The sequence below is a fragment of the Ictalurus punctatus genome, chromosome 8, assembly GCF_001660625.3.
Source record: "Ictalurus punctatus breed USDA103 chromosome 8, Coco_2.0, whole genome shotgun sequence".
NCBI lineage: Eukaryota > Metazoa > Chordata > Actinopteri > Siluriformes > Ictaluridae > Ictalurus > Ictalurus punctatus.
Window position 1 is genome coordinate 27218443 of NC_030423.2, and position 26547 is coordinate 27244989.

General features: G+C 37.7%; 3 protein-coding genes across 3 annotated transcripts; all 3 read right to left on the reverse strand.

The window, feature by feature from the left end:
- Positions 1–1242: 1242 nt before the first annotated feature.
- Positions 1243–5032, reverse strand: LOC108268723 (uncharacterized). Its single transcript, XM_053682297.1, has 6 exons — positions 4814–5032; positions 4118–4468; positions 3609–3944; positions 2475–2594; positions 1873–1916; positions 1243–1770 (listed from the first exon to the last, which is right to left on the reverse strand). Exons 1-6 carry the CDS (start codon positions 4884–4886, stop codon positions 1639–1641), a joined length of 1056 nt encoding a protein of 351 aa, XP_053538272.1. The 5' UTR covers positions 4887–5032; the 3' UTR covers positions 1243–1638.
- Positions 5033–7854: 2822 nt separating this feature from the next.
- On the reverse strand, positions 7855–11400 carry LOC128633502 (immunoglobulin kappa light chain-like). Its single transcript, XM_053682382.1, has 5 exons — positions 11091–11400; positions 10574–10909; positions 8911–9030; positions 8307–8350; positions 7855–8204 (listed from the first exon to the last, which is right to left on the reverse strand). Exons 1-5 carry the CDS (start codon positions 11398–11400, stop codon positions 8073–8075), a joined length of 942 nt encoding a protein of 313 aa, XP_053538357.1. The 3' UTR covers positions 7855–8072.
- Positions 11401–14030: 2630 nt separating this feature from the next.
- Positions 14031–18968, reverse strand: LOC108268729 (uncharacterized). The gene is made up of 6 exons (XM_017473858.3): positions 18759–18968; positions 17531–17872; positions 16935–17270; positions 16495–16614; positions 15285–15328; positions 14031–15176 (listed from the first exon to the last, which is right to left on the reverse strand). The coding sequence occupies exons 1-6, from the start codon at positions 18829–18831 to the stop codon at positions 15045–15047; spliced, it is 1047 nt and encodes a 348-aa protein (XP_017329347.1). The 5' UTR covers positions 18832–18968; the 3' UTR covers positions 14031–15044.
- Positions 18969–26547: the final 7579 nt, after the last annotated feature.

The window sequence follows — 26547 nt, forward strand, 5'->3', positions numbered from 1 at the left end:
GGTAATTTTATGCTTTTTTATTGTTTCCACACTCTTAACACTGTCTTAACCTGCTTTCTCATGGCACGCCTTCACACTCCAGTGTTCCAGTGTTCCAGAGATTTTGAGACTTCTAGATCATTCAGATTTCAGTTTAACAATCATTAACAAGAACACATCTACAGTACTGCTGGCCCAAATTTAGCCTATTACCCGAAAACACTTAAAATTCAACACAGAAGCAAATACTCACATCTCCAAACCCAGTTGGAGATAGAAAAAAAAGACACCAGCCGTGAGTGAGAAGAAGCAAAGGTATAGATTTATTGGTTCCATTCCACCACATGAGATCCACACCGATGAGAATTCTCAGAAATGATCTGACACCCGGAACTCAAGCTCCAGTATTTATACTGTATTTACACAGTAGATAACCAATATATTTCAGAGAGACTATGATATCAATACCAATATGGTTAAAAAAGAGCTCATCTACATTACCATTATATTTTGAAAGAGGCTTATCAAATTTACCATTAGGTTCAAAAGTGGAGAGAGACAAAACAATTTAGAGAGACCTTGGTCTCACTATTATCTCGCGGGGGGGGGGGGGGGGGGGGGGGCAGCTTGACTCAGCTACCCTTATAAATGGCTCCTAATAGTTTTCTCTTAAAATTAAGGCCTTCCTTGCGAGACAAGAATCTTCACCATCTGAATTATGAGTAAGTTACATTTTTCTGTATTTCTGGTTTATAATTTATTTTCATATTTGCTCTATATCTCTATTTTATATATAGTTATACTGCTTGCAAAATGTTTTACTGTACTTCCTACTTCAAAATATCATTATATTACCCTTCTACTATCCTACATATCCTACTACTTTTTATAAAGAGTATTTTATATATTTATTTATATATTTTTTTATTATAAGATATTACCCTTATAATATCTTAATACTCCTTTTTATTATTCTTATAAAGTTATAATGTTATGTGTGTGTGAGAGAGAAAGACAGAGTGTGTGTGTGTGTGTGTGTGTGTGTGTGTGTGTTATGTCTACATGCCCGTCCTTGACTGTACGAGAGTGTGTGTGTGTGTGTTTGCACTCCTCAGCTCTTATACTTCTTTTTGACTTTTTGACTAATAAACCATAGTGTGTTACACTTAAAAGATCTTAAAGTGTGAATCCAATTCGTCAATATCCGCCTAATACCGCTTCTGTGTGTCTAGGTGCCCGTTGTCATTTTTCCTTCTCCCCCCCCCCCCCAGATACAGAATCCACCCCGTGAATGTGTGTATTGACGCCTCTACACAGACAGACCCTCCCTCCAGCTTTCAGTCTGAGGATGATGTCACCTACTCTGATCTGGGCTCTGACCATTCTTCCCTCTTCTCACCTGTCAGTCCGCCGTACTCTCAGTGGTCTCCTTATTTCACCTTTGCTGACTATCCCATGTCCCCAGGACACACCCCATTTTCTTCCCCCTACCGCTCTCCTCAAGATTACGCACCCACCAGTCCTGTGAATTATCAATAAAATTACATATTACTCATACTAGGTCTCCCTCATGTTTATTTCAGGTCATTTTTATCCACAACAGTACAAATGAAACCTGATAACAGAACTAATGACACTGAATCAGATTAGAGATCAAATCTACGTTATAGAACGACCTCGCACATCAGAATATATAACGTCTTGAGGTTGTTCTTTCTTCACTCGTCCTCTTTTGGCTCTCCTCTCATTGAAATGTAAGGCAGCGTAATTCAGCTCCACATTGTCACAGTCCTGTAGGAATGGATATTAGATCATCAAACTGTAGAATTATTACACTTCTAGTGGAAATTCTAAAAAAGCATTCACATGTACCTACATATGCTGAATATTTACCTGACTGAGGGTCTTGTCCGTCACAGAACCTTGTTTGCGTCTCACTGTAGAAAAGTAAAGAGAAAATTACAAGGGCATCTCTATAGTGAGACCTGCTTTTCATCTACAATCACTTAAAAAAAAAAAAAAAAATTACTTCCTATGTCCAGGAAGTATTACAAATCATAGCTTTATTTGCATTTTTTCTTAATAACTTCAAAAGACAGAACATGAGAGGCTGGTGAGGCAAACAACTGTTTATAGCTGCTATAAACAATGTTTCAAATTATCATATGCAACTGCATATGGATAAAAATGATGAGCTGTTACTCTTTTAATAAATGAAAAATAAATTGTTTGGAAATTGCCGTGGTATGAGGAATAAAACAGTTTAGGATATGCGGTTATTGGAAAATAACTAAAACTTCAGGGTGGTAACAGTAACTCTGCTTTGTACCAGATCAGTATATGTAATAAACTGGAACATGGTGTATATATTGCCATATTTGTAGATACAGTGAACTAACAGACTCATGACTCAGTGTACATAAAGAAAATAATCTAATATTATAAAAGCTTGCAATAATATAATAACTTAAATAATAGCCAAAATGTCGACTTACCCCTGTGTTGTTCAAAGTGTCTCCGTCCACAGGTTATGACAAAGATCAAAGCAAAGATCACGACCACACACACTCCCAAAGCTACAGCGAGGTAGATCACCACAGGATCCCCAGATCTCTCTGTCACACAGTAAATATCACAATATTAATACTGCTACAACTTTTAGACACAAAAGAAACTTATCAGTTATGTAAGCAGTTCAAGAAATCAGAAAATAAGAAATAATGGGTTTTTCAATAAATTGCAGCAAACATTTTTTCTTTAAATTACATAATAAAGCATTTGTCCTAAAAAGATGATTCTCTGGTGAAATTTTTAAATGCTGTCGGACAACATTTAACAAAAAATAATATGTTTGTTAAGTATAGGTATACAGCAATTATTGGCACCCGTATGAATTCATATGAGAAAAATGTATTTGAATTGTTTAACCACGACTTCCTACTTATGATGAACTCTTGAATTTCCCTACACTGGGACCAGCAACAGAAGAGATGAATAGGACCGCCTTTCGTAATTATCTACCAATCAGTGCCTTAGTTCACTTGTTGCCAGGTAGAACTCCTTGCATGGCCAATCACATCAAAGAAAGACCATAGTGAGCTATTTTAATAAATCATGGTTTTCAGTTCATAACACTTGAAATCTTAAGTTTATGTGTTTTGTAGGTAAATAATTTAAACAAACATAGATTTTTGATTTAGGTGTCCAAAATGCAACATTTTAAGTAATGTTTAGTCATGATTACTTGAGTGTTTAAATAAAGATGACATTACGATTTACAGTGTGGCAGAAAGCTTAAAATGGGCCGTGGTTGGATCTTCCAGCAGGACAATGATCCAAAACATACATCAATATCAACAAAAAATTCTTTACTGACTACAAAATCAAGGTCCTGCCATGACCCTCCCAGTCCCCTGACCTGAACCCCATAGAAAACCTGTGGGGTGAACTGAAGAGGAGAGTCCACCAGCATGGACAAATAACTGCTGTGTATGCTGGTTTATCAATAAAATGTCATACTACTCACTCACCTGTACTTGTGTCCTGTTCCCAAATTTATTGGATAGCCCAGTACAAGTAAATAGGCAGAGAGTAGATAGAAAAATAACGAAGAAAAAATGATGTCTTACCGAACTGTACTCGTGTCCCGTTCCCAAAAATGATCTTCCCACACACGGCCACAGCGCAGTAGTAAGTTCCAGTATCATTGAGGCTGAGGATGTTCTTGGAGAAGTTGTACACACAGGTGTGTGTAGAAGAGCCGCTCTCACAGTGATGGCTGCTGTTGTGATGAGTGTAAATGATTTGAGGATGGGATTGTGGTGGAGCAGCTCTGAACCAGAGCACTTGGAGTTCTGCTGATCTGCTCTCAGAGAGAACCGAGCACTGCAGAGTCACTGACGCTCCTGCAGGAACCGAGTCCGACACGCCGCTCTGGAACACTGACACTTTTACATCTCCATCACCTGTTCAGTGTAATTAGTAAGGTTGTATTTATTTATTTATTAATTTATTTAGGCCTACAGCATTATAATGTGTGGAATATACACACCATCATACACCTAAAAATAAATTTGATGTTTAAGAAAAGGACATATAAAACTAATTAAAACGAAGCTATGCATATAAAAATTCTCACCTTTCACTGCTAAAAATGTTCCCTTTCCAAATCTTATTAAAAAGTCTCTAAATCCACAAAAATACATGGCTTCATCTGATGGTTCCACGTTGGCAATTTTCAAATGGAAGCCTTTTTCTTTTATTTCTTTCTCAATACTGAATTTTGGTGGACTGAATTCTTTCTCATATTTGGGTTCATGGTGAACTAAGACCATTACACGAGGTTCGTGACCGACTTTTTGTTTGTACCAGACGATGGAATAGGTATTTTCCTCTCCCGGTCGAAAGCAGTGCAGAGTTACGTTCTCACCCACATCAGCAGTGATCATTGTGTTCGGTTGATTGACGCCCTCTCTCTGTGTAGAATCTGCTGTTTGGAGTTTACGCAGAAAACATCAACAAATGCACCCAAAATGTATTCCACCTATAATCCACATAGATTTCCTTTGGTGTAAAAATAAAATGTTGTTTGTCTTTAAATAAATTCCTGCCAGTATTTATGGAGATATACAACAGTGTTTGAAAGCAGGTTTCAAGCAAATCTGTTTTTTTTTTTCCTAGCAAGAAATAACAACCTAATAAACTGGCCATTCAGTGTATAATGCTATATAATCATAGCTGAACTTTTCAAACACTTAATCGTTCAGCCTGCACAATGATCCTTATTACAGCAACATGCATGTTATCAGAAAACTACAAAATGGTCCACACTTACCAATTTTATTAAAAAGCATCGCTGTAATCCACATCAGCATCATCATCTTCAGTCTGAGGTCTGTGTATAACATGTCTCCTCTTGCCACACTGTCAGATGGTCAAACTGAGCACATGGCACTTTGTGCAAAATATTTATGACGTGAAACTCTGACATCACAGAATTTTCCACATACGGTCTACACTAGAAAGCAGACAGCGGTAGATACCTGACTGTGGCCCCTCTTCACACTTTTCTGATCCTTGCTGTGGTTTTGATTTAGTTTTTATATCAAAGAACCTAATAAACTGGCAGTTCAGTAAATTATATAAAAAATTTTTTTTTTTTTTTTTAAAGAATGAAATCTTATCTGAACTGTTCAAATACAAATTCTAAAACCTCAGGTTTTAATAGGCTTTTAAAAAAATATATAATACTATAACATTTAGTTTTTAACATGCACTGTTATATTGTCAGTGGTCTTCTATTAGTAATTGCAGTTAATGATTCTATTAAACTCAATTAAAATTATGGCTAAGATTATTGGCACCCGTATAAATTCATCAATCTCTATCAATCTTCGTTCCTATTCCCAAAAAAGGCGATGTAACACACTACCTTAACTACCGAACCATCGCTATAATATCACATGCCAGCAAGATTCTGTTGAAGATCATACAAAGACGAGTACAGCCTTACGTTGACAGAGAACTTCCAGAAGAACAAGCGGGGTTCAGAAGAGGCCGAGGCACACGTGACATCATCGCAGACGTTCGATGGATGATGGAAAAGGCCAAAGAATACCAGAAGAGTCTGTACATGTGTTTTATTGACTACAACAAGGCGTTTGACTGCATCGATCATGAGAAGCTATGGAAAACACTCAAGAACATGGGTGTACCAGACCATCTGACTAGCCTCATCAGAAATCTATATGGTCAACAAGAAGCAACCATCCGAACAGTATATGGAAACACGGAATGGTTCAGAGTGGAACGAGGCGTCAGACAAGGCTGCATCCTGTCACCGGTCTTGTTCAACTTGTACGCGGAAACAATCTTCAGAAAAGCCGGACTGGACGAGGTCAAAGAAGGGATCAAAATTGGAGGCCGAAACGTGAACAATTTACGGTATGTGGACGACACTACCTTGATAGCGGGCACTGAAGAAGGAATGAAGAACCTACTGCAGACAGTTAAAAGAGAGAGCCAGGAAATAGGACTGTTGCTGAACTTCAAGAATACCAAGGTGATGACTAAGGAAAATTATGATCGATGAACCCTTGACCTGGATGGAGACGAAATTGAAGTTATCAACGACTTCAGCCTACTTGGATCAATGATCAACATGAAGGCAACGACTCTCGAGGAAGTGAAACGAAGAACAGCCATGGGAAAATCAACGATGAAATCATTGGACAGAATTTTCAAATCGAAGGACATTTCTTTGCCCACAAAGACACGACTCAGTTCACAGTCTCATCTTCTCCATTGTAACATATGGCAGTGAGAGCTGGACAGTCAAGAAACAAGAACAGAAAAGAATCTACGCCTTCGAAATGTGGTGCTGGAGATGAATCCTGCCGATACCATGGACAGCCAGATGGACAAATAAATCTATATTGGAGCAAATCAAACCGGATATGTCTCTCGAAGCAAGAATCACCAAACTACGACTTGCCTAATTTGGACACATTGTACGAACAGATCACTCACTGGAGAAGGACGTTATGATGGGGCGCATCGAAGAAATAATAAGAAGAGGAAGACCAGCAACCCGATGGCTTGACAGCATCAAGACAACAACGGAGAAGACCTTGGCCCAACTTATGCAACTGGCACATGATCGATCTTCCTACAGATCGTTCATCCATCAAGTCGCCATGGCTCGGAATCAAGCCTAGGGCCTTCAATTAACTATGAATTCATATGAAAAAAGATATTTGAAGTACATTCGCATTGTTTTTTTTTTTTTTTTTTTTTTTTTTTTTTTTACATTTTCTTAGTACATCTGGGTGACTAGGAACAGGAAATTGTTCAACCACGACTTCCTACTCATGATGAACTCTTGAATTTCACTACACTAGGACCAACAACAGAAGAGACGAATAGGACCGCCTTTCGCAATTATCTACCAATCAGTGCATTAGTTCACTTGTTGCCAGGTAGAACTCCTTGCATGGCCAATCACATCAAAGAAAGACCATAGTGAGCTACTTTAACAACTCATGGTTTTCAGTTCATAACACTTGAAATCTTATGTGTTTTGTAGGTAAATAATTTAAACAAACATAGATTTTTGATTTAGATGTCCAAAATACAACATTTTACGTAATGTTTAGTCATGATTACTTGAGTGTTTAAGTAAAGATAACATTAAGATTTACAGTGTGGCAGAAAGCTTAAAATGGAGCCATGGTTGGATCTTCCAGCAGGACAATGATCCAAAACATACATCAATATCAACAAAAAATTCTTTACTGATCACAAAATCAAGGTCCTGCCATGGCCCTCCCAGTCCCCTGACTCGAACCCCATAGAAATCCTGTGGGGTGAACTGAAGAGGAGAGTCCACCAGCATGGACCTTGAAATGAGAAGGATCTGGAGAGGTTCTGTATGGAGGAACGGTCTCAGATCCCTCGCCATGTATTCTCCAACCTCATCAGGCATTATAGGAGAAGACTCAGAGCTGTTATCTTGGCAAAGGGAGGTAGCACAAAGTATTGACTATAAGGGTGCCAATAATTGTTGCACACCTATTTTTAACAAAGATATTTTTTTGATAAACATGTTTTGTGCTTCCAATTGCTTGATATGCATGAGAGCAGAGTATTTTTGTGAATCTTTTAAACAAAAGATCAAAAGATTAAACAATAAAGACAAATACACAGTCTTTTTTGTTCATATTTACCAAGGGTGCCAATATTAGTGGAGGGCACTGTACATTCCTACTTTACATGCGAGAGTCACTCTAACCTTAGCTACTTTTACTCAGGATAGTTGATGAATGGATGCTTCTAACGTTGTGATACTAATCTTCACAAGACAGCATGAGAGGAGGGTAATTTTATGCTTTTTTATTGTTTCCACACTCTTAACACTGTCTTAACCTGCTTTCTCATGGCACGCCTTCACACTCCAGTGTTCCAGTGTTTCAGAGATTTTGAGACTTATAGATCATTCAGATTTCAGTTTAACAATCATTAACAAAAACATATCTACAGTACAAATGAAAACTGATAACAGAACTAATGACACTGAATCAGATTAGAGATCAAATCTAAGTTACAGAAGGACGTCGCATATCAGAATATATAACGTCTTGAGGTTGTTGTTTCGTCACTCGTCCTCTTTTGGCTCTCCTCTCATTGAAATGTAAGGCAGCGTAATTCAGCTCCACATTGTCACAGTCCTGTAGGATTGGATATTAGATCATCAAACTTTAGAATTATTACACTTTTAGTGTAAATTCTTAAAAAGCATTCACATGTACCTACATATACTGAATATTTACCTGATTGAGGGTCTTGTCCGTCACAGAACCTTGTTTGCGTCTCACTGTAGAAAAGTAAAGAGAAAATTACAAGGGCATCTCTATAGTGAGACCTGCTTTTCATCTACAATCACTTTAAAAAAAAAATAAAAAATTACTTCCTATGTCCAGGAAGTATTACAAATCATAGCTTTATTTGCATTTTTTCTTAATAACTTCAAAAGACAGAACATGAGAGGCTGGTGAGGCAAACAACTGTTTATAGCTGCTATAAACAATGTTTCAAATTATCATATGCAACTGCATATGGATAAAAATGATGAGCTGTTACTCTTTTAATAAATGAAAAATAAATTGATTGGAAATTGCCGTGGTATGAGGAATAAAACAGTTTAGGATATGCGGTTATTGGAAAATAACTAAAACTTCAGGGTGGTAACAGTAACTCTGCTTTGTACCAGATCAGTATATGTAATAAACTGGAACATGGTGTATATATTGCCATATTTGTAGATACAGTGAACTAACAGACTCATAACTCAGTGTATATAAAGAAAATAATCTAATATTATAAAAGCTTGCAATAATATAATAACTTAAATAATAGAAGAAAATGTCGACTTACCTCTGTCTTGTTCAAAGTGTCTCCATCCACAGGTTATGACAAAGATCAAAGCAAAGATCATGACCACACACACTCCCAAAGCTACAGCAAGGTAGATCACTACAGGATCCCCAGATCTCTCTGTCACACAGTAAATATCACAATATTAATACTGCTACAACATTTAGACACAAAAGAAACTTATCAGTTATGTAAGCAGTTCAAGAAATCAGAAAATAAGAAGTAATGGGTTTTTCAATAAATTGTAGCAAACATTTTTTCTTTAAATTACATAATAAAGCATTTGTCCTAAGAAGATGGTTCTCTGGTGAAATTTTTAAATGCTGTCGGACAACATTTAACAAAAAATAATATGTTTGTTAAATATAGGTATGTAGCAATTATTGGCACCCGTATGAATTCATATGAGAAAAATGTATTTGATTTGTTCAACCACGACTTCCTACTCATGATGAACTCTTGAATTTCCCTACACTGGGACCAGCAACAGAAGAGATGAATAGGACCGCCTTTCGTAATTATCTACCAATCAGTGCCTTAGGACTCAGACATAGTCTCAGTGTTTAAGTCTAGGCTTAAAATGTATTTGTTTACTCAAACCTACCCTGACTAGATTCTGTTCTACTACTTCGCAGTCATAATAATCTTTTTTCTCCCTCTCTCCTTTCGCCGAGCCCTACACGAATTTATGGAGATACTAGAGATCCAGATCCTTTCTGCCTCTGGATGGAGCTCAAATCTTCTCTAATTCCAGACTTCTGGGACTACGGCTGCTCCTAACGCCATACAGACTTCATATAAATCCATAATGACCTTTTTCACACTAACTGTTGTTACCCAGATGAGGACGTGTTCCCTTCTGAGTCGGGTTCCTCTCAAGGTTTCTTCCTCTTAAAACATCTTAGGGAGTTTTTCCTTGCCACCGTTGACACTCAGTGTCTTGCTCAGTTGGGATAAATTCACACCTTTAATATCTGTATACCATGTTGATATTTCTGTAAAGCTGCATTGAGACAATGTCTATTGTAAAAAGCGCTATACAAATAAAATTGAATTGAATTGAATTAGTTCACTTGTTGCCAGGAAGAACTCCTTGCATGGCCAATCACATCAAAGAAAGACCATAGTGAGCTATTTTAATAAATCATGGTTTTCAGTTCATAACACTTGAAATCTTAAGTTTATGTGTTTTGTAGGTAAATAATTTAAACAAACATAGATTTTTGATTTAGGTGTCCAAAATACAACATTTTAAGTAATGTTTAGTCATGATTACTTGAGTGTTTAAGTAAAGATGACATTAGGATTTACAGTGTGGCAGAAAGCTTAAAATGGGCCGTGGTTGGATCTTCCAGCAGGACAATGTCCAAAACATACATCAATATCAACAAAAAATTCTTTACTGACTACAAAATCAAGGTCCTGCCATGACCCTCCCAGTCCCCTGACCTGAACCCCATAGAAAACCTGTGGGGTGAACTGAAGAGGAGAGTCTACCAGCATGGACAAATAACTGCTGTGTATGCTGGTTTATCAATAAAACGTCATACTACTCACTCACCTGTACTTGTGTCCTGTTCCCAAATTTATTGGATAGCCCAGTACAAGTAAATAGGCAGAGAGTAGATAGAAAAATAACGAAGAAAAAAATTATATGTCTTACCCAACTGTACTCGTGTCCCGTTCCCAAAAATGATCTTCCCACACACAGCCACAGCGCAGTAGTAAGTTCCAGTATCATTGAGGCTGAGGATGTTCTTGGAGAAGTTGTACACACATGTGTGTGTAGAAGAGCCGCTCTCACACTGATGGCTGCTGTTGTGATGAGTGTAAATGATTTGAGGATGGGATTGTGGTGGAGCAGCTCTGAACCAGAGCACTTGGAGTTCTGCTGATCTGCTCTCAGAGAGAACCGAGCACTGCAGAGTCACTGACGCTCCTGCAGGAACCGAGTCCGACACGCCGCTCTGGAACACTGAGACTTTTACATCTCCATCACCTGTTCAGTGTAATTATTAAGGTCGTATTTATTTATTTATTTATTTATTTATTTATTTAGGCCTACAGCATTATAATCTGTGGAATATACACACCATCATACACCTAAAAATAAATTTGATGTTTAAGAAAAGGACATAAAAAACTAATTAAAATGAAGCTATGCATATAAAAATTCTCACCTTTCACTGCTAAAAATGTTCCCTTTGCAAACCTTATTAAAAAGTCTCTAAATCCACAGTAATACACGGCTTCATCTGATGGTTCCACGTTGGCAATTTTCAAATGGAAGCCTTTTTCTTTTATTTCTTTCTCAATACTGAATTTTGGTGGATTGAATTCTTTCTCATATCTGGGTTCACGGTGAACTGAGACCATTAGACGAGGTTCATGTCCGACTTTTTGTTTGTACCAGACGATGGAATCGGTATTTTCCTCTCCCGGTCGAAAGCAGTGCAGAGTCACGTTCTCACCCACATCAGCAGTGATCATTGGGTTCGGTTGATTGACGCCCTCTCTCTGTGTAGAATCTGCTGTTTGGAGTTTACACAGAAAACATCAACAAATGCACCCAAAATGTATTCCACCTATAATACACATAGATTTCCTTTGGTGTAAAAATAAAATGTTGTTTGTCTTTAAATAAATTCCTGCTACCAGTATTTATGGAGATATACAACAGTGTTTGAAAGTAGGTTTCAAGCAAATCTGTTTTTTTTTTTTCCTAGCAAGAAATAACAACCTAATAAACTGGCCATTCAGTGTATAATGCTATATAATCATAGCTGAACTTTTCGAACACTTAATCGTTCAGCCTGCACAATGATCCTTATTACAGCAACATGCATGTTATCAGAAAACTACAAAATGGTCCACACTTACCAATTTTATTAAAAAGCATCGCTGTAATCCACATCATCATCATCATCATCATCTTCAGTCTGAGGTCTGTGTATAACATGTCTCCTCTTGCCACACTGTCAGATGGTCAAACTGAGCACATGGCACTTTGTGCAAAATATTTATGACGTGAAACTCTGACATCACAGAATTTTCCACATACGGTCTACACTAGAAAGCAGGCAGTGGTAGATACCTGACTGTGGCCCCTCTTCACACTTTTCTGATCCTTGCTGTGGTTTTGATTTAGTTTTTAAATCAAAGAACCTAATAAACTGGCAGTTCAGTAAATTATGTTTTTTAAAAAAAAAAATTTTAAAGAATGAAATCTTATCTGAACTGTTCAAATACAAATTCTAAAACCTCAGGTTTTAATAGGCTTTTAAAAAAATAGATAATACTATAATATTTAGTTTTTAACATGCACTGTCATATTGTCAGTGGTCTTCTATTAATAATTGCAGTTAATGATTCTATTAAACTCAATTAAAATTATGGCTAAGATTATTGGCACCCGTATAAATTCATCAATCTCTATCAATCTTCGTTCCTATTCCCAAAAAAGCCGATGTAACACACTACCTTAACTACCGAACCATCGCTCTAATATCACATGCCAGCAAGATTCTGTTGAAGATCATACAAAGACGAGTACAGCCTTACGTTGACAGAGAACTTCCAGAAGAACAAGCGGGGTTCAGAAGAGGCCGAGGCACACGTGACATCACCGCAGACGTTCGATGGATGATGGAAAAGGCCAAAGAACACCAGAAGAGTCTGTACATGTGTTTTATTGACTACAGCAAGGCGTTTGACTGCATCGATCATGAGAAGCTATGGAAAACACTCAAGAACATGGGCGTACCAGACCATCTGACTAGCCTCTTCAGAAATCTATATGGTCAACATGAAGCAACCATCCGAACAGTATATGGAAACACCGAATGGTTCAGAGTGGAACGAGACGTCAGACAAGGCTGCATCCTGTCACCGGTCTTGTTCAACTTGTACGCGGAAACAATCTTCAGAAAAGCCGGACTGGACGAGGTCGAAGAAGGGATCAAAATTGGAGGCCGAAACGTGAACAATTTACGGTATGTGGACGACACTACCTTGATAGCGGGCACTGAAGAAGGAATGAAGAACCTACTGCGGACAGTTAAAAGAGAGAGCCAGGAAATAGGACTGTTGCTGAACTTCAAGAATACCAAGGTGATGACTAAGGAAAATTATGATCGATGAACCCTTGACCTGGATGGAGACGAAATTGAAGTTATCAACGACTTCAGCCTACTTGGATCAATGATCAACATGAAGGCAACGACTCTCGAGGAAGTGAAACGAAGAACAGCCGTGGGAAAATCAACGATGAAATCATTGGACAGAATTTTCAAATCGAAGGACATTTCTTTGCCCACAATGACACGACTCGTTCACAGTCTCATCTTCTCCATTGTAATATATGGCAGCAAGAGCTGCACAGTCAAGAAACAAGAACAGAAAAGAATTGGCGCCTTCGAAATGTGGTGCTGGAGACGAATCCTGCCGATACCATGGACAGCCAGATGGACAAATAAATCTATATTGGAGCAAATCAAACCGGATATGTCTCTTGAAGCAAGAATCACCAAACTACGACTTGCCTACTTTGGACACATTGTACGAACAGATCACTCACTGGAGAAGGACGTTATGATGGGGCGCATCGAAGAAATAATAAGAAGAGGAAGACCAGCAACCCGATGGCTTGACACCATCAAGACAACAACGGAGAAGACCTTGGCCCAACTTATCCAACTGGCACATGATCGATCTTCCTACAGATCGTTCATCCATCAAGTCGCCATGGCTCGGAATCGAGCCTAGGGCCTTCAACTAACTATGAATTCATATGAAAAAAGATATTTGAAGGACATTCCCATTGTTTTTTTTTTTTTTTTTTACATTTTCTTAGTACACCTGGGTGACTAGGAACAGGAAATTGTTCAACCACGACTTCCTACTCATGATGAACTCTTGAATTTCACTACACTGGGACCAGCAACAGAAGAGACGAATAGGACCGCCTTTCGCAATTATCTACCAATCAGTGCATTAGTTTACTTGTTGCCAGGTAGAACTCCTTGCTTGGCCAATCACATCAAAGAAAGACCATAGTGAGCTACTTTAACAAATCATGGTTTTCAGTTCATAACACTTAAGTCTTAAGTTTATGTGTTTTGTAGGTAAATAATTTAAACAAACATAGATTTTTGATTTAGATGTCCAAAATACAACATTTTACGTAATGTTTAGTCATGATTACTTGAGTGTTTAAGTAAAGATGACATTAAGATTTACAGTGTGGCAGAAAGCTTAAAATGGGCCGTGGTTGGATCTTCCAGCAGGACAATGATCCAAAACATACATCAATATCAACAAAAAATTCTTTACTGACCACAAAATCCAGGTCTTGCCATGACCCTCCCAGTCCCCTGACTCGAACCCCATAGAAAACCTGTGGGGTGAACTGAAGAGGAGACTCCACCAGCATGGACCTTGAAATGTGAAGGATCTGGAGAGATTCTGTATGGCGGAACGCTCTCAGATCCCTCACCATGTATTCTCCAACCTCATCAGGCATTATAGGAGAAGACTCAGAGCTGTTATCTTGGCAAAGGGAGGTAGCACAAAGTATTGACTATAAGGGTGCCAATAATTGTTGCACACCTATTTTTAACAAAGATTTTTTTTTTGATAAACATGTATTGTGCTTCCAATTGCTTGATATGCATGAGAGCAGAGTATTTTTGTGAATTTTTTAAACAAAAGATCAAAAGATTAAATAATAAAGACAAATTTTCACAGCCTGTTTTTCTCAGATTTACCAAGGGTGCCAATATTAGTGGAGGGCACTGTACATTCCTACTTTACATGCGAGAGTCACTCTACCCTTAGCTACTTTTACTCAGGATGGTTGATGAATGGATGCTTCTAACGTTGTGATACTAATCTTCACAAGACATCATGAGAGGAGGGTAATTTTATACTTTTTTATTGTTTCCACACTCTTAACACTGTCTTAACCTGCTTTCTCATGGCACGCCTTCACACTCCAGTGTTCCAGTGTTTCAGAGATTTTGAGACTTCTAGATCATTCAGATTTCAGTTTAACAATCATTAACAAGAACATATCTACAGTACAAATGAAACCTGATAACAGAACTAATGACACTGAATCAGATTAGAGATCAAATCTACTTTATAGAACGACCTCGCACATCAGAATATATAACGTCTTGAGGTTGTTGTTTCTTCACTCGTCCTCGTTTGGCTCTCCTCTCATTGAAATGTAAGGCAGCATAATTCAGCTCCACATTGTCACAGTCCTGTAGGATTGGATATTAGATTTTAATTGAAATGATCTGAATAATTACACTCTCACTGCAAAAACGAATTGAGTGCCCATTCATAAAATCATATTGATCAATATTTACCTGATTGAGGGTCTTGTCTCTCACAGAACCTTGTTTGAGTCTCACTGTAGAGAAGAAAATGCTAATTTTATGATCGTATCTCTATGGTGAGATCTACTTTCCATCTACATTCACATTTTTTTTTTACTTCTTATTTTCTGAAGGTGTTGATTAGTTGTCTTTAACAGCAACTCTGACAATCGTGCAGCTGCAAATCACAGCTTTATATGAATTCACTCATTCAAATAATAAATTACTATAATACATCCATACATCTATCCATCTTCTATACCGCTTATCCTTTTCAGGGTCACGGGGAACCCGGAGTCTATCCCAGGGAGCATGGGGCACAAGGCGGGGTACACCCTGGACAGGGTGCCAATCCATTGCAGGGCACAATCACATACACACTCACACACCCATTCATACACTACGGACACTTTGGACATGAGAATCAGCCTACCATGCATGTCTTTGGACTGGGGGAGGAAACCGGAATACCCAGAGGAAACCCCCCGCAGCACGGGGAGAACATGCAAACTCTGCACACACAGGGCCACGGTGGGAATCGAACCCCTGACCCTGGACATGTGAGGCGAACGTGCTAACCACTAAAAAACGTCTGTAATTATTGTCATGGTGGCACTTTCTGTAAGATGTTTACGTTACATTTATGGAAGGAGTCTCCAGTGTCAGTGCCTTGTAACAGTCAGAGCTATAGCTGCAACTTGAAGTATTCTGCCACAGGAAAGTCTTCAGGAGTGAGAGCTTTGCCATTTCCTGGTTTCTCCTTAACTTATCAAGCTCTGTATTTATTTTTTTTTTGTGTGTATAGTGTTTATACTGTAGCTTCTATAATGTAAGTAATAACAAGAACTAAGCATCTGTTTCACAGATGCTCCAAAACATTTAATGTAACTATAAGCAGGTTAAAAAGTACAAGATGTCACTCTTTCATTAATTGAGATTGTAATCATTGGCACATTGCGACAGTATAAGATGAATAAAACACTGTGGCATGTGTTGCTATAGGAAAACAAAACTTTGTAGTGGGAACAGTAAGTCTGCTTCATAACATCACCCCATAATTAATTCTTTCTTATAGCACACCATAACACTATCAGTATATCCAGTAAACTGGCGACTCAGTGTATCTAACAGAAATAACCTAACATTATAATAGATTTATAATAATATAATAACTTTAATAATAGCCAAAATGTAGACTTACGCTTACTTTGTTCACAGAGTTTCCCTCCACAGGTTATGAGAAAGATCAAAGCAAAGATCACGACCACACACACTCCCAAAGCTACAGCGAGGTAGATCACTACAGGATCCCCAGATCTCTCTGTCACACAGTAAATATCACAATATTAATACTGCTACAACATTTAGACACAAAAGAAACCTATCAGTTATGTAAGCAGTTCAAGAAATCAGAAAATAAGAAATAATGGGTTTTTCAATAAATTGTAGCAAACTTTTTTATTATTATTACATAATAGAGCATTTGTCCTAAGAAGATGATTCTCTGGTTTATCAATAAAACGTCATACTTCTTACCCACCTGTACTTGTGTCCTGTTCCCAAATTTATTGGATATCCCAGTACAAGTAAATAGGCAGAGAGTAGATAGAAAAATAATTAAGAAAAAATTATATGTCTTACCCAACTGTACTCGTGCCCCGTTCCCAAAAATGATCTTCCCACACACGGCCACAGCACAGTAGTAAGTTCCAGTATCACTGAGGCTGAGGATGTTCTTGGAGAAGTTGTACACACAGGTGTGTGTAGAAGAACCGCTCTCACACTGATGGCTGCTGTTGTGATGAGTGTAAATGATTTGAGGATGGGATTGTGGTGGAGCAGCTCTGAACCAGACCACTTGGAGTTCTGCTGATCTGCTCTCAGAGAGAACCGAGCACTGCAGAGTCACTGACGCTCCTGCAGGAACCGAGTCCGACACGCCGCTCTGGAACACTGAGACTTTTACATCTCCATCACCTGTTCAGTGTAATTAGTAAGGTCGTATTTATTTATTTATTTATTTATTTAGGCCTACAGCATTATAATCTGTGGAATTATGGGTTTCGGTGAATTGAAGTCTTGAAATAGCAATCTTATATCTTTAAACATCAGGTTATTCAGTAAAAATAATAAGATATTAAGTCGAAATAACGTTGAAAGTTATTAAGTCACAACTTGAGGTTCAGCGCTTTAATTAAAAATGAATTACTCTAGCCGTGTACATTTACAGTTCTTACCTTTCACTGATAAATATGTTCCATTTCCAAACCTTGTTAAAAATTTTCTATATCCACAGTAATACACGGCTTCATCTGATGGTTCCACGTTAATAATTTTTAAATGGTAATTCCTTTCTTCTTTCTCGATGCTGAATCTCGGTGACTTGAACTCATCTTCGAAACTGGTTTGCTGTAGAACTGTGACCATTACACAAGGCTCGTGTCCGACCTTTTGCTTGTACCAGACGATGGATCCAGAGTTATCTTCTCTCAGTCTAAAGCAGTGCAGAGTCACGTTATCACCCACACCAGCAGTGATCATTGGGTTCGGCTGACTGACATCGTTTGTCTGTGCAGAATCTGATATCAAGAGTTAAAGAATGCCACATTAACAAATTGACCAAAACGTATTATATTGACATAGATGTAATAATAAAATTTAATAAATGCTCCAGGAGAGTAAATAAAATGAAAAAACAGGTAGAGTACAGGTGTACTACTCTCACCGGTTTTACAATGTATAAATGTTCTGGCACCGCAGTGGAAACCTAATATTCTGACATGAGATTAAATTAACATTAAATATTAGCAAGTTAGATGCACTGTGCTTAATAAACTGAACTTTCCAGTGTAACCAGGACTGACGGTCAGCTAGTGTTTGTGTGGTTGAACACAAACAACTATTGTTCTAATGTAAGATAATATTGTTAAACTTTAAGGCAAAATAGTTTGTTTAAGAACAACTTCAGATTGAAAAAGAAATATATTGCATTTTACGTCTTAGAAAATACACTCAGGAAAAATAAAACTTGAACGTGAAAAGCATATATGGTCAAAATGTGGCCTTAATAGACTTAAAATGTCTCTTTCTGCTGAGTTTATTACTACTCATCATTTATTTAATGAAGAATCAAGTAGAAGATTTTAAAACCAAACTGTATTTAATATTACAGAATAATAAGGTTTGACCAGTGTTAAAATGACTTATTAATTGTCTCAGAATTCTGTTAATGTAAATGTAATAACTTTTTTTTTTTATAGTGTAGGTCTTGTTACGTACATGTACATTTCAGTACTTCATAGTTTTACTAGATGGAAGGTCAAACTTTGATGCCTCCCATCTCAAACCTGCTCTTCAGACAGCGGACCTTATTTAATAGTAAGGTCACAGAATGTATTTGTATCAGTGCTCCTCGTTACGGCAACCTATTTGTCATCAAAAACATACAAAGCCATGCACACTTACCAATTTTATTAAAAAACATCACTGTAATCCACATCAACATCATCACCTTCAGTCTGTGACCTGTGTATAGCATGTCCTCTTGCTCAGGTGGTTAAACTGAGCATGTCTGACTTTGTGCCAGGAGTTATGATGTGAACATCTGACATCACAGACTTCCAGTGTAATATTATAGATACAATCTAGTCTTGAAAACTGGCAGTAGACTGTGGCTCCTCCTCACACCTTTTTTTTTTTTTTTTTTTTTTAAACCTTTTACACCTTTTTAATCCCCTTCAAGTAGGAAAGGAAACACTTCAGAAATGACTTCAAAAACAAATAAAGAAGGAAATGAGGTGTTTTTTCTTTTCCTGAGTAAAATGGTTGAGCAAATACCTGTTTTATCCAACATTTTATTTTTGCAGGCCTGTGACCAACATTTAAGCAAATCTGTTTTACGCATTGATCATTATTATTATTATTATTATTATTATTATTATTATTATTATTATTATTATTATTATTATTAAATGTATTTATTTTTTTTAGATCACTGCACCAAATATACTGTCAATAATACTATAATTTTTAACAGAACTTTTCAAAATATTTTTTTTTTTGTTGTTTTTCTGCCTGTACAATGATATATTGCTTGTATCTTTCTCATTTGTAAGTCGCTTTGGATAAAAGCGTCTGCTAAGTGAATAAATGTAAATGTAAATATTGTCAATGACACTGTATTAATAATTTTAATTAACTCTTCTAGTGATCATCACTATTAGTGATATTAAGTATTTTCTACTTGAAAAAACTCTTTTCATTAAAAGTAAATAATAGAATTGAACAAATGTGCAAGTTGTAATTTATAGCAAGTTTTTAAGCATGTAAAATTAAAAAGGAAAATGTATAGAGTAAAAGAAATGAGTAGAAATTACTTGATTAATCATCAATAATCAACAGTAAGAACATTAATGTTGACATTCGATTTACAGATTATTAATTAGTAGATCAGTTTAACAAATTAACTGACTAATCAATATCAGATATACAGAAGAAAACAGAAAGCATCTAGGATTCAAGTATCATGGTCCACAACATTAATATTTTAATGGTAATAGTAATTTTTTAAAACTAATATTAATGTAATCACATGCTCTCTACATTTTTTCTAACCTCCTATTCTACACTCTTAGAAAAAAAAAGGTTAAATATAGAATCTGTAAAGGGTAACACTATATGGCCAAAAGTATGTGGACACGTGACAATCACGTCTATATGTACTTTTCGAACATCTCATTTAGTCTCCAATCGACTGGGAAGGCTTTTCATGGTCTTTGAACATCGCTGTTGGGATTTACACTGATCAGCCATAACATTAAAACCACCTGCCTAATATTTTGTGAAAGTTCCCCTTGTGCCTCCTGACCTATTGAGGCATGGACTCAAGAAGTCCTCTGAAGGCGTGCTGTGGAATCTGTCACCAAGAATTTAAGTCGAGGTGGGGACTTGTTTGTCCAGCACATCCAACATAGACTCAGTCATTGCGATTGAGATCTGGGGAATTTGGAGGCCGAATCAACTCCTTGAACTCTTTGTCATGTTCCTCAAACTTTTCCTGAACTATTTTTGCAGTGTGTCAGGGCGCATTATCCTCATGAAAGAGGCCACTGCCATTAGGGAATAGCGTTGACATGAAGGGGTGTACTTGGTCTGCAACAAGGATTAGGTAGGTGTTACATGTCAAAGTAACATCCATATGAATGCCAGGACCCGAGGCTTCCCAGCAGAACATTGCCCAGAGCATCACACTTCCTCCACCAGCTTGCCTTTTTCCCATAGTGGTACCATCTCTTCCCCAGGTAATCAACAAACACGCACCTGGCCATTCATATGATGTAAAAGGAAACATGATTCATCAGACCAGGCCACCTTCTTCCATTGCTCAATGGTCCAGTTAATGGTAAATGGTCTGCACTTATATAGCGCTTTCATCCAAAGTGCTTTACACTGGTTCTCATTCACCCATTCACACACACGCTCACACACCAATGGTAGCAGAGCTGCCATGCAAGGCGCTAACTTGCCATCATGAGAAACTTGGGGTTCAGTGTCTTGCCCAAGGATACTTTGGCATGTGGAGTCACAAGGGCCAGGAATCGAACCGCCAACCCTACGATTAGTGGACAACCCGCTCCACCAACTGATCCACAGCCGCCCACAGTTCTGATAATCATGTCCCCGTTGTAGGCACTTTCGTTGATGGACTCTGACAGATCTGTGGCTGCACAGCCCATGCACAGCAAGCTGTGATGCACTGTGTGTTCTGACTCCTTTCTATTATAGGCAGAATTAACTTTTTCAGCAGTTTGTGCTACAGTGGCTTTTCTGTGAGATCGGACCAGACGGAGTAGATTTCGCTCCCCATGTGCATCAGTGAGGTTTGGGTGCCCATTACCCTATTGCCAGTTCACCACTTGTCCTTCCTTGGACCACTTTTGGTAGGTTCTAACCTCTGGGTACCGGGAGCACCCCATAAGACCTGCCGTTTTGGAGATGCTCTTACCCAGTCGTCTAACCATCACAATTTAGCCCTTGTCAAAGTCACTCAGATCCTTACACTTGCCCATTTTTCCTGCTTCCAACACAACAACTTTGAGAACGGACTGTTCACGTGTTGCCTAACATATCCCACCCCTTGACAGGTCCCACTGTAACAAGATAATCAGTGTTATTCATGTCACCTGTCAATGGTTTTAACATTATGGCTGATCGGTGTATGTCCATACAGCCACATGAGCATTCGTGAGGTCAGGCACTGATGTTGGAGGAGGCCTGGTGCACAATAGGCATTCCAATTCCTCTCCAAGGTGTTCACTGGGGTTGAGGTCACGGCCCTGTGGAGGCCACATGAGTTCTTCCCCACCAAGCTTGGCCTTCATACACATCACTTTGTGCACAGAAGCATTGTCATACTAAAACAGGTTTGGGCCTCTCAGTTCCAGTACAATTGTGTGTTTGAAATTTTGGGGCAACAGTTAGGGAAGAACCACATATGGGTGTGATGGTCAGGAGTCCAGAAACCTTTATGTAGTGTACAGTATATTGCAAAAATGTAATGATAACTAGTGCATTAATGTTCTTATCACTAACCAAAAACTCATATTTCATATTAACTGGAACCTGATATATAGAATAAGCAATGATTCTGAGTGCTGGATAAAAGAAGATGAAGCCAGGAGGTAGTGGTAACAGAATAAGAACTTTTATTGTATGTCAGAAAGAAAAAAGAGCTACTTGTGGAATTTTATGAAGAAGTACAATTGGGTTATAACATTATCAAGATCAATAGTATGCTATTGAAGACACTGAGTCACTTCAGATATTTTGGGAAAAAGGATTTCTAAGGATTAGAATTTTTATTTGCTGGTTAAGAAAGCCCACCAGTATCTTAAATATCCTTTTTTCCCCACCTCAAAGTGCATGGGTGAAAGCTGCTATAGAGTCCAGTCAGGCTGCTAACACCTCCGTTTGGTATGGGAACAGAACCAGACAGAGCCACAAGAGTCTGAAAAGGGAAATACATATGGCGGATCATATTATTAGTAGAGATCTGCAGGATGTTTATACAAGGTAGTGTGGAGACCAAATAATCAACAATCTGTCACTTCAATTACAGATCGTTGCAGCATGAGCGACTCAGGAGTTATTTTCCAAAATTTTCTCAATGAGGTCAGTGAACAGGACTAGCTGTTGATTTTCCACTTGTATGGACACTCATACACACACACACACACACACACACACACACATACATCAGGTACACACTAATTAGTGTCAAGTCTAACAGCAGTCAAAGCTAAAAACAGGCAAGCTGGGTCATATTTCATAATCCAGAATGTATATAAATATAGAGTAACATCACTGTAACCAATATATCATTTAATACAAGCATAACCTGCATACACAATTAAAGTAAACATGGATAATCTAAGCTTTAGGAATATCTAATGCCTCTTTTTCTGAATTATGATCATAAACAAGATGTCTGTGTCGATATGGGTGGAGTTTTATTCAGGCCTTAATGTGGCTCCTCCTTCACCACAGTATAACACTAACCAATCACATTCTCTCTCTCTCTCTCTCTCTCTCTCTCTCTCTCTCTCTCTCTCTCTCCACCCCCATCTAAGTAACACCATGACATCGAAGACTTAAAGCAGAAATATTAAAATGATGTGTCATACGATACAACACGTGGTGCAGTTTTCAGTCCTTTTCTGGAAATGAGCTTTAATGAATCATGATCAGAGAAGGGAAATAAAAAAATTAGTCACTCAAGTGAATTTGACAGTGTTTCATACACACATATATAATTACTTAATATTTTAGCTGGATGAAATTATGCTAATCAATCTAAATGCATACAGGTTAAATATACATATCATTAAATATTAAATATAATATACCTCCCTGGACACATGATATTTTACCCTTAGTTTTCTGACAATTATTATTTCAGTATGTAGGAGACATATTGAAGTTCAAATGTTTGTGTGTGTGTTTGTGAGGTTTTAAGGTGAGGTGTGTGTGGTTTTGTAGCTCTGTTTGTCTCCTTGCCCCTTCACACACTGCAGCTCTGAGAGTTTCATCTCTGCAGGCCGCTCTGACCGCCGAGACGCTTTTCTCAGAAACACCATCAGTTTCTCACCTCTCAAACTTTCCACAGGATGTGTGGCTATTTTTGTTTCTCTCAGGCCACACCGTTGCTGTGTTTTTTTCTTTTTCAAGCTCGATGCACAATTTGAAACATCTCTAGACTTCATATAGTTGTGTAATATTAAAACACCTCTCATTTAAAGCACCAGATTTCACCCTGCACTTTAATCTGATCTAAACACACAACAGCGTGTTCTCTTATTGTGTAACCCGCCAGATATAATGTTATTTACACAGTCAGTTACCCAGCGGTAGATCATCCTGATGATGTTCACGATAATGGAGTTTTCTGACATGGGGAAAGACGTCCGGACGTTACATTTATATACAAATGGATCCAAAATGATGACATGCGGTTCTTTAATAAATAAAAAACTGTAAATGTTGGCAAATTGCTGTGGTCTAAGAGGAATAAAACACTTTGCGACATGCTGTTGTAGGAAAATAAACAACTTCGGGGCGGTAACTGAGTATCTTTTATTATTTTTCTATAACAGAGCAGTGTTTTATTTATTAATTATTGATTATTATCCATGCTGCAAACAGTGAGCTAGTTACAAGGTACACCAATTTATTAATTTATCACCTGGTCACTGTGTGTGTACAGTTAACTCTAATATTATTGGCACTCTTCAAGAGAATGGGCAAAAATGTATAGATCAGACATAGTGGATGCAAATTTTCCACTCACACTATAAAAAAAAAATTATACATACACACACACACACACACACACACACACACACACACATACATACATACATATATATATATATATATATATATATATATATATATATATATATATATATATATATATATATATATAAATATATAAATAAAATGTTTATTTAAACTTATGTTACATGCTAGCAAATATTTTCTTAGTGCCAGTTGTGTAAAATTAAAGAAAGAACAAACATTTCATATGCTTGATAGTTTTACAAATATATTTGTAAATTGCATTAAGAAGGTCTGTACAAAAACATTAACACACACTAAAGTCAAGTGTCTTAATAACATCTTTAATTATCTTTATTTCAGTCCACATTTATTATCAGATTCTGACTGTATTTTGATCAGTTGTGTAAATATATTATAAGTGTGTGTGTGTATATTTATTGCCTTTATTCTGCTCTGCAGTATAAAGCGCTCTGCTCGGGTAAACAGGAAGGTACAGCGAGTGAAAACCACACTGAATGTTCCACACCGCTCTCAGCTAATCTTTCCAGGCCAGACCTGTGTGTACATTCTACGTCTGCTGAGGAGCCGTGATGGTTAACAAGCTTCTTATGAGACCAAGAGCTGTGAAAAGCAACAACAACAAAAAAAAAACACAGGGCCAGTTTGTGTTTAAAGTTTTCACTCCCCATAGTTTTTCCCCATTAAAAAAAGAAAGAAACTTATCACTGTATTATCAATTAGATGCAAAAGTATATTCATAAATTCTAAAAAGTTGAAATAATGTAAATTCCAAATATAAAATTAAAAATACATTTTCACTATTTCTTAAGACAATGGTCCAATTCTTATTGGGACCCATTTTTAAAAAAATAATTATAATTTGTAATTTGGTCATTTTTCTTGAAGGAAAATTGGTCCCATTTCATATTAAATATCGTTAGCAATTCTGTAGTTACACATAATATATTCCAGCTGCCATGTCGCACTGGATTACAGTAAAATCAGAACTAAATATATGTGTGGGTCAATGTCAGTTTTTTCCTTATATAACTGGACAAACGTATCTGGCCAGATTATTCATAGGTTTATGAGGATGATAAATTCTTATTATAATAGAAAACAGGAAATGTTTAGATTGTGACATTGATATTTAATTTTTTATGGCTTTTTTGGGCAAGAATAAAGGAGTCTCAGTAATTAAAAGAGAAGTTGAGGGTCGGATAACACAATATGTGAATTAATAAGAATAAAAGATAAGTGTGTGTGTGTGTGTGTGTGTGTGTGTGTGTGTGTGTGTGTGTGTGTGTGTGTGTGTATGTGTGTGTGTATGTGTGTGTGTGTGTGTGTGTGTGTGTGTGTGTGTGTGTGGGCGGGCATGATTTTATAGCTTGTCCCCACAAGGGCGAATATCTAACAGTTCTGGCCAAGTGTGTGTGTGTGTGCGTGTGTGTGTGTGCGTGTGTGTGTGTGTGTGTGTGTGTGTGTGTGTGTGTGTGTGTGTGTGTGTGTGTGTGTGTGTGTGTGTATATGAGCTGTGTTTTTCTCTGTTTGACTCTGTATGAATCTCTCTCTCTCTCTCTCTCTCTCTCTCTCTCTCTGTCTCTCTCTCTCTCTGCACGCATACACACACATACACACACACACACACACACACACACACACACACACACACACACACACACACACACACATATAACCCCCCCCCCCGCCCCCCCAATGCACTGCTGATCTCCAACATGTCTTTTCATGTGTAAGTGTTAAACAGGCCCTAAACATCCCCCCCCCCTGTGTGTCAGGCCGAGATCCAGCAGCAGCTCAACACAACCTGCAATGAACTTCCTGAGAAGAGGCTTGTGGGCGGAGCTTCTTATAATCCACCAGATGAAAAACTTTTCACAGAGTTGCTGCAGAGCATAAAGATTGTTCTTCAACTGTCCTGATCTCCTCAAACATCTGCAGCTGCCATTTCTCAGAAACACTTGTCTTTGTGACCTCCATCTCGTCTTTATTTATCTTTTGAAAAATGATTAATTGGAGAACTGGGCTGATGTTTACGTTGGAAATTTGCTGCGGTATAAGAGGAATAAAACATTTTGGAACGTGCTGTCATAGGAAAATAATCAACTCCAGGATGGTGACAGTAACTCTGCTTCATCACACCACCCGACAACGGTTGAATATTTTCCATGAACAGCATGCCCCCAAGTGTTTTATTCTTAACGTATACCACTGCCCATGATAAACATTGCATGTACTTTGTACAGTTTATCTAATCAGTAGTGTTTCACACTGTTTCCCCATGTTATCTATATCTACACAACACCTGTATTGTCTTGTATTATAGTCCTGAAGGCATCACAGTTCATCTCACTGAAATGCAGAAAATACAGTTTCTTATAGCAATAAATGTGGATTT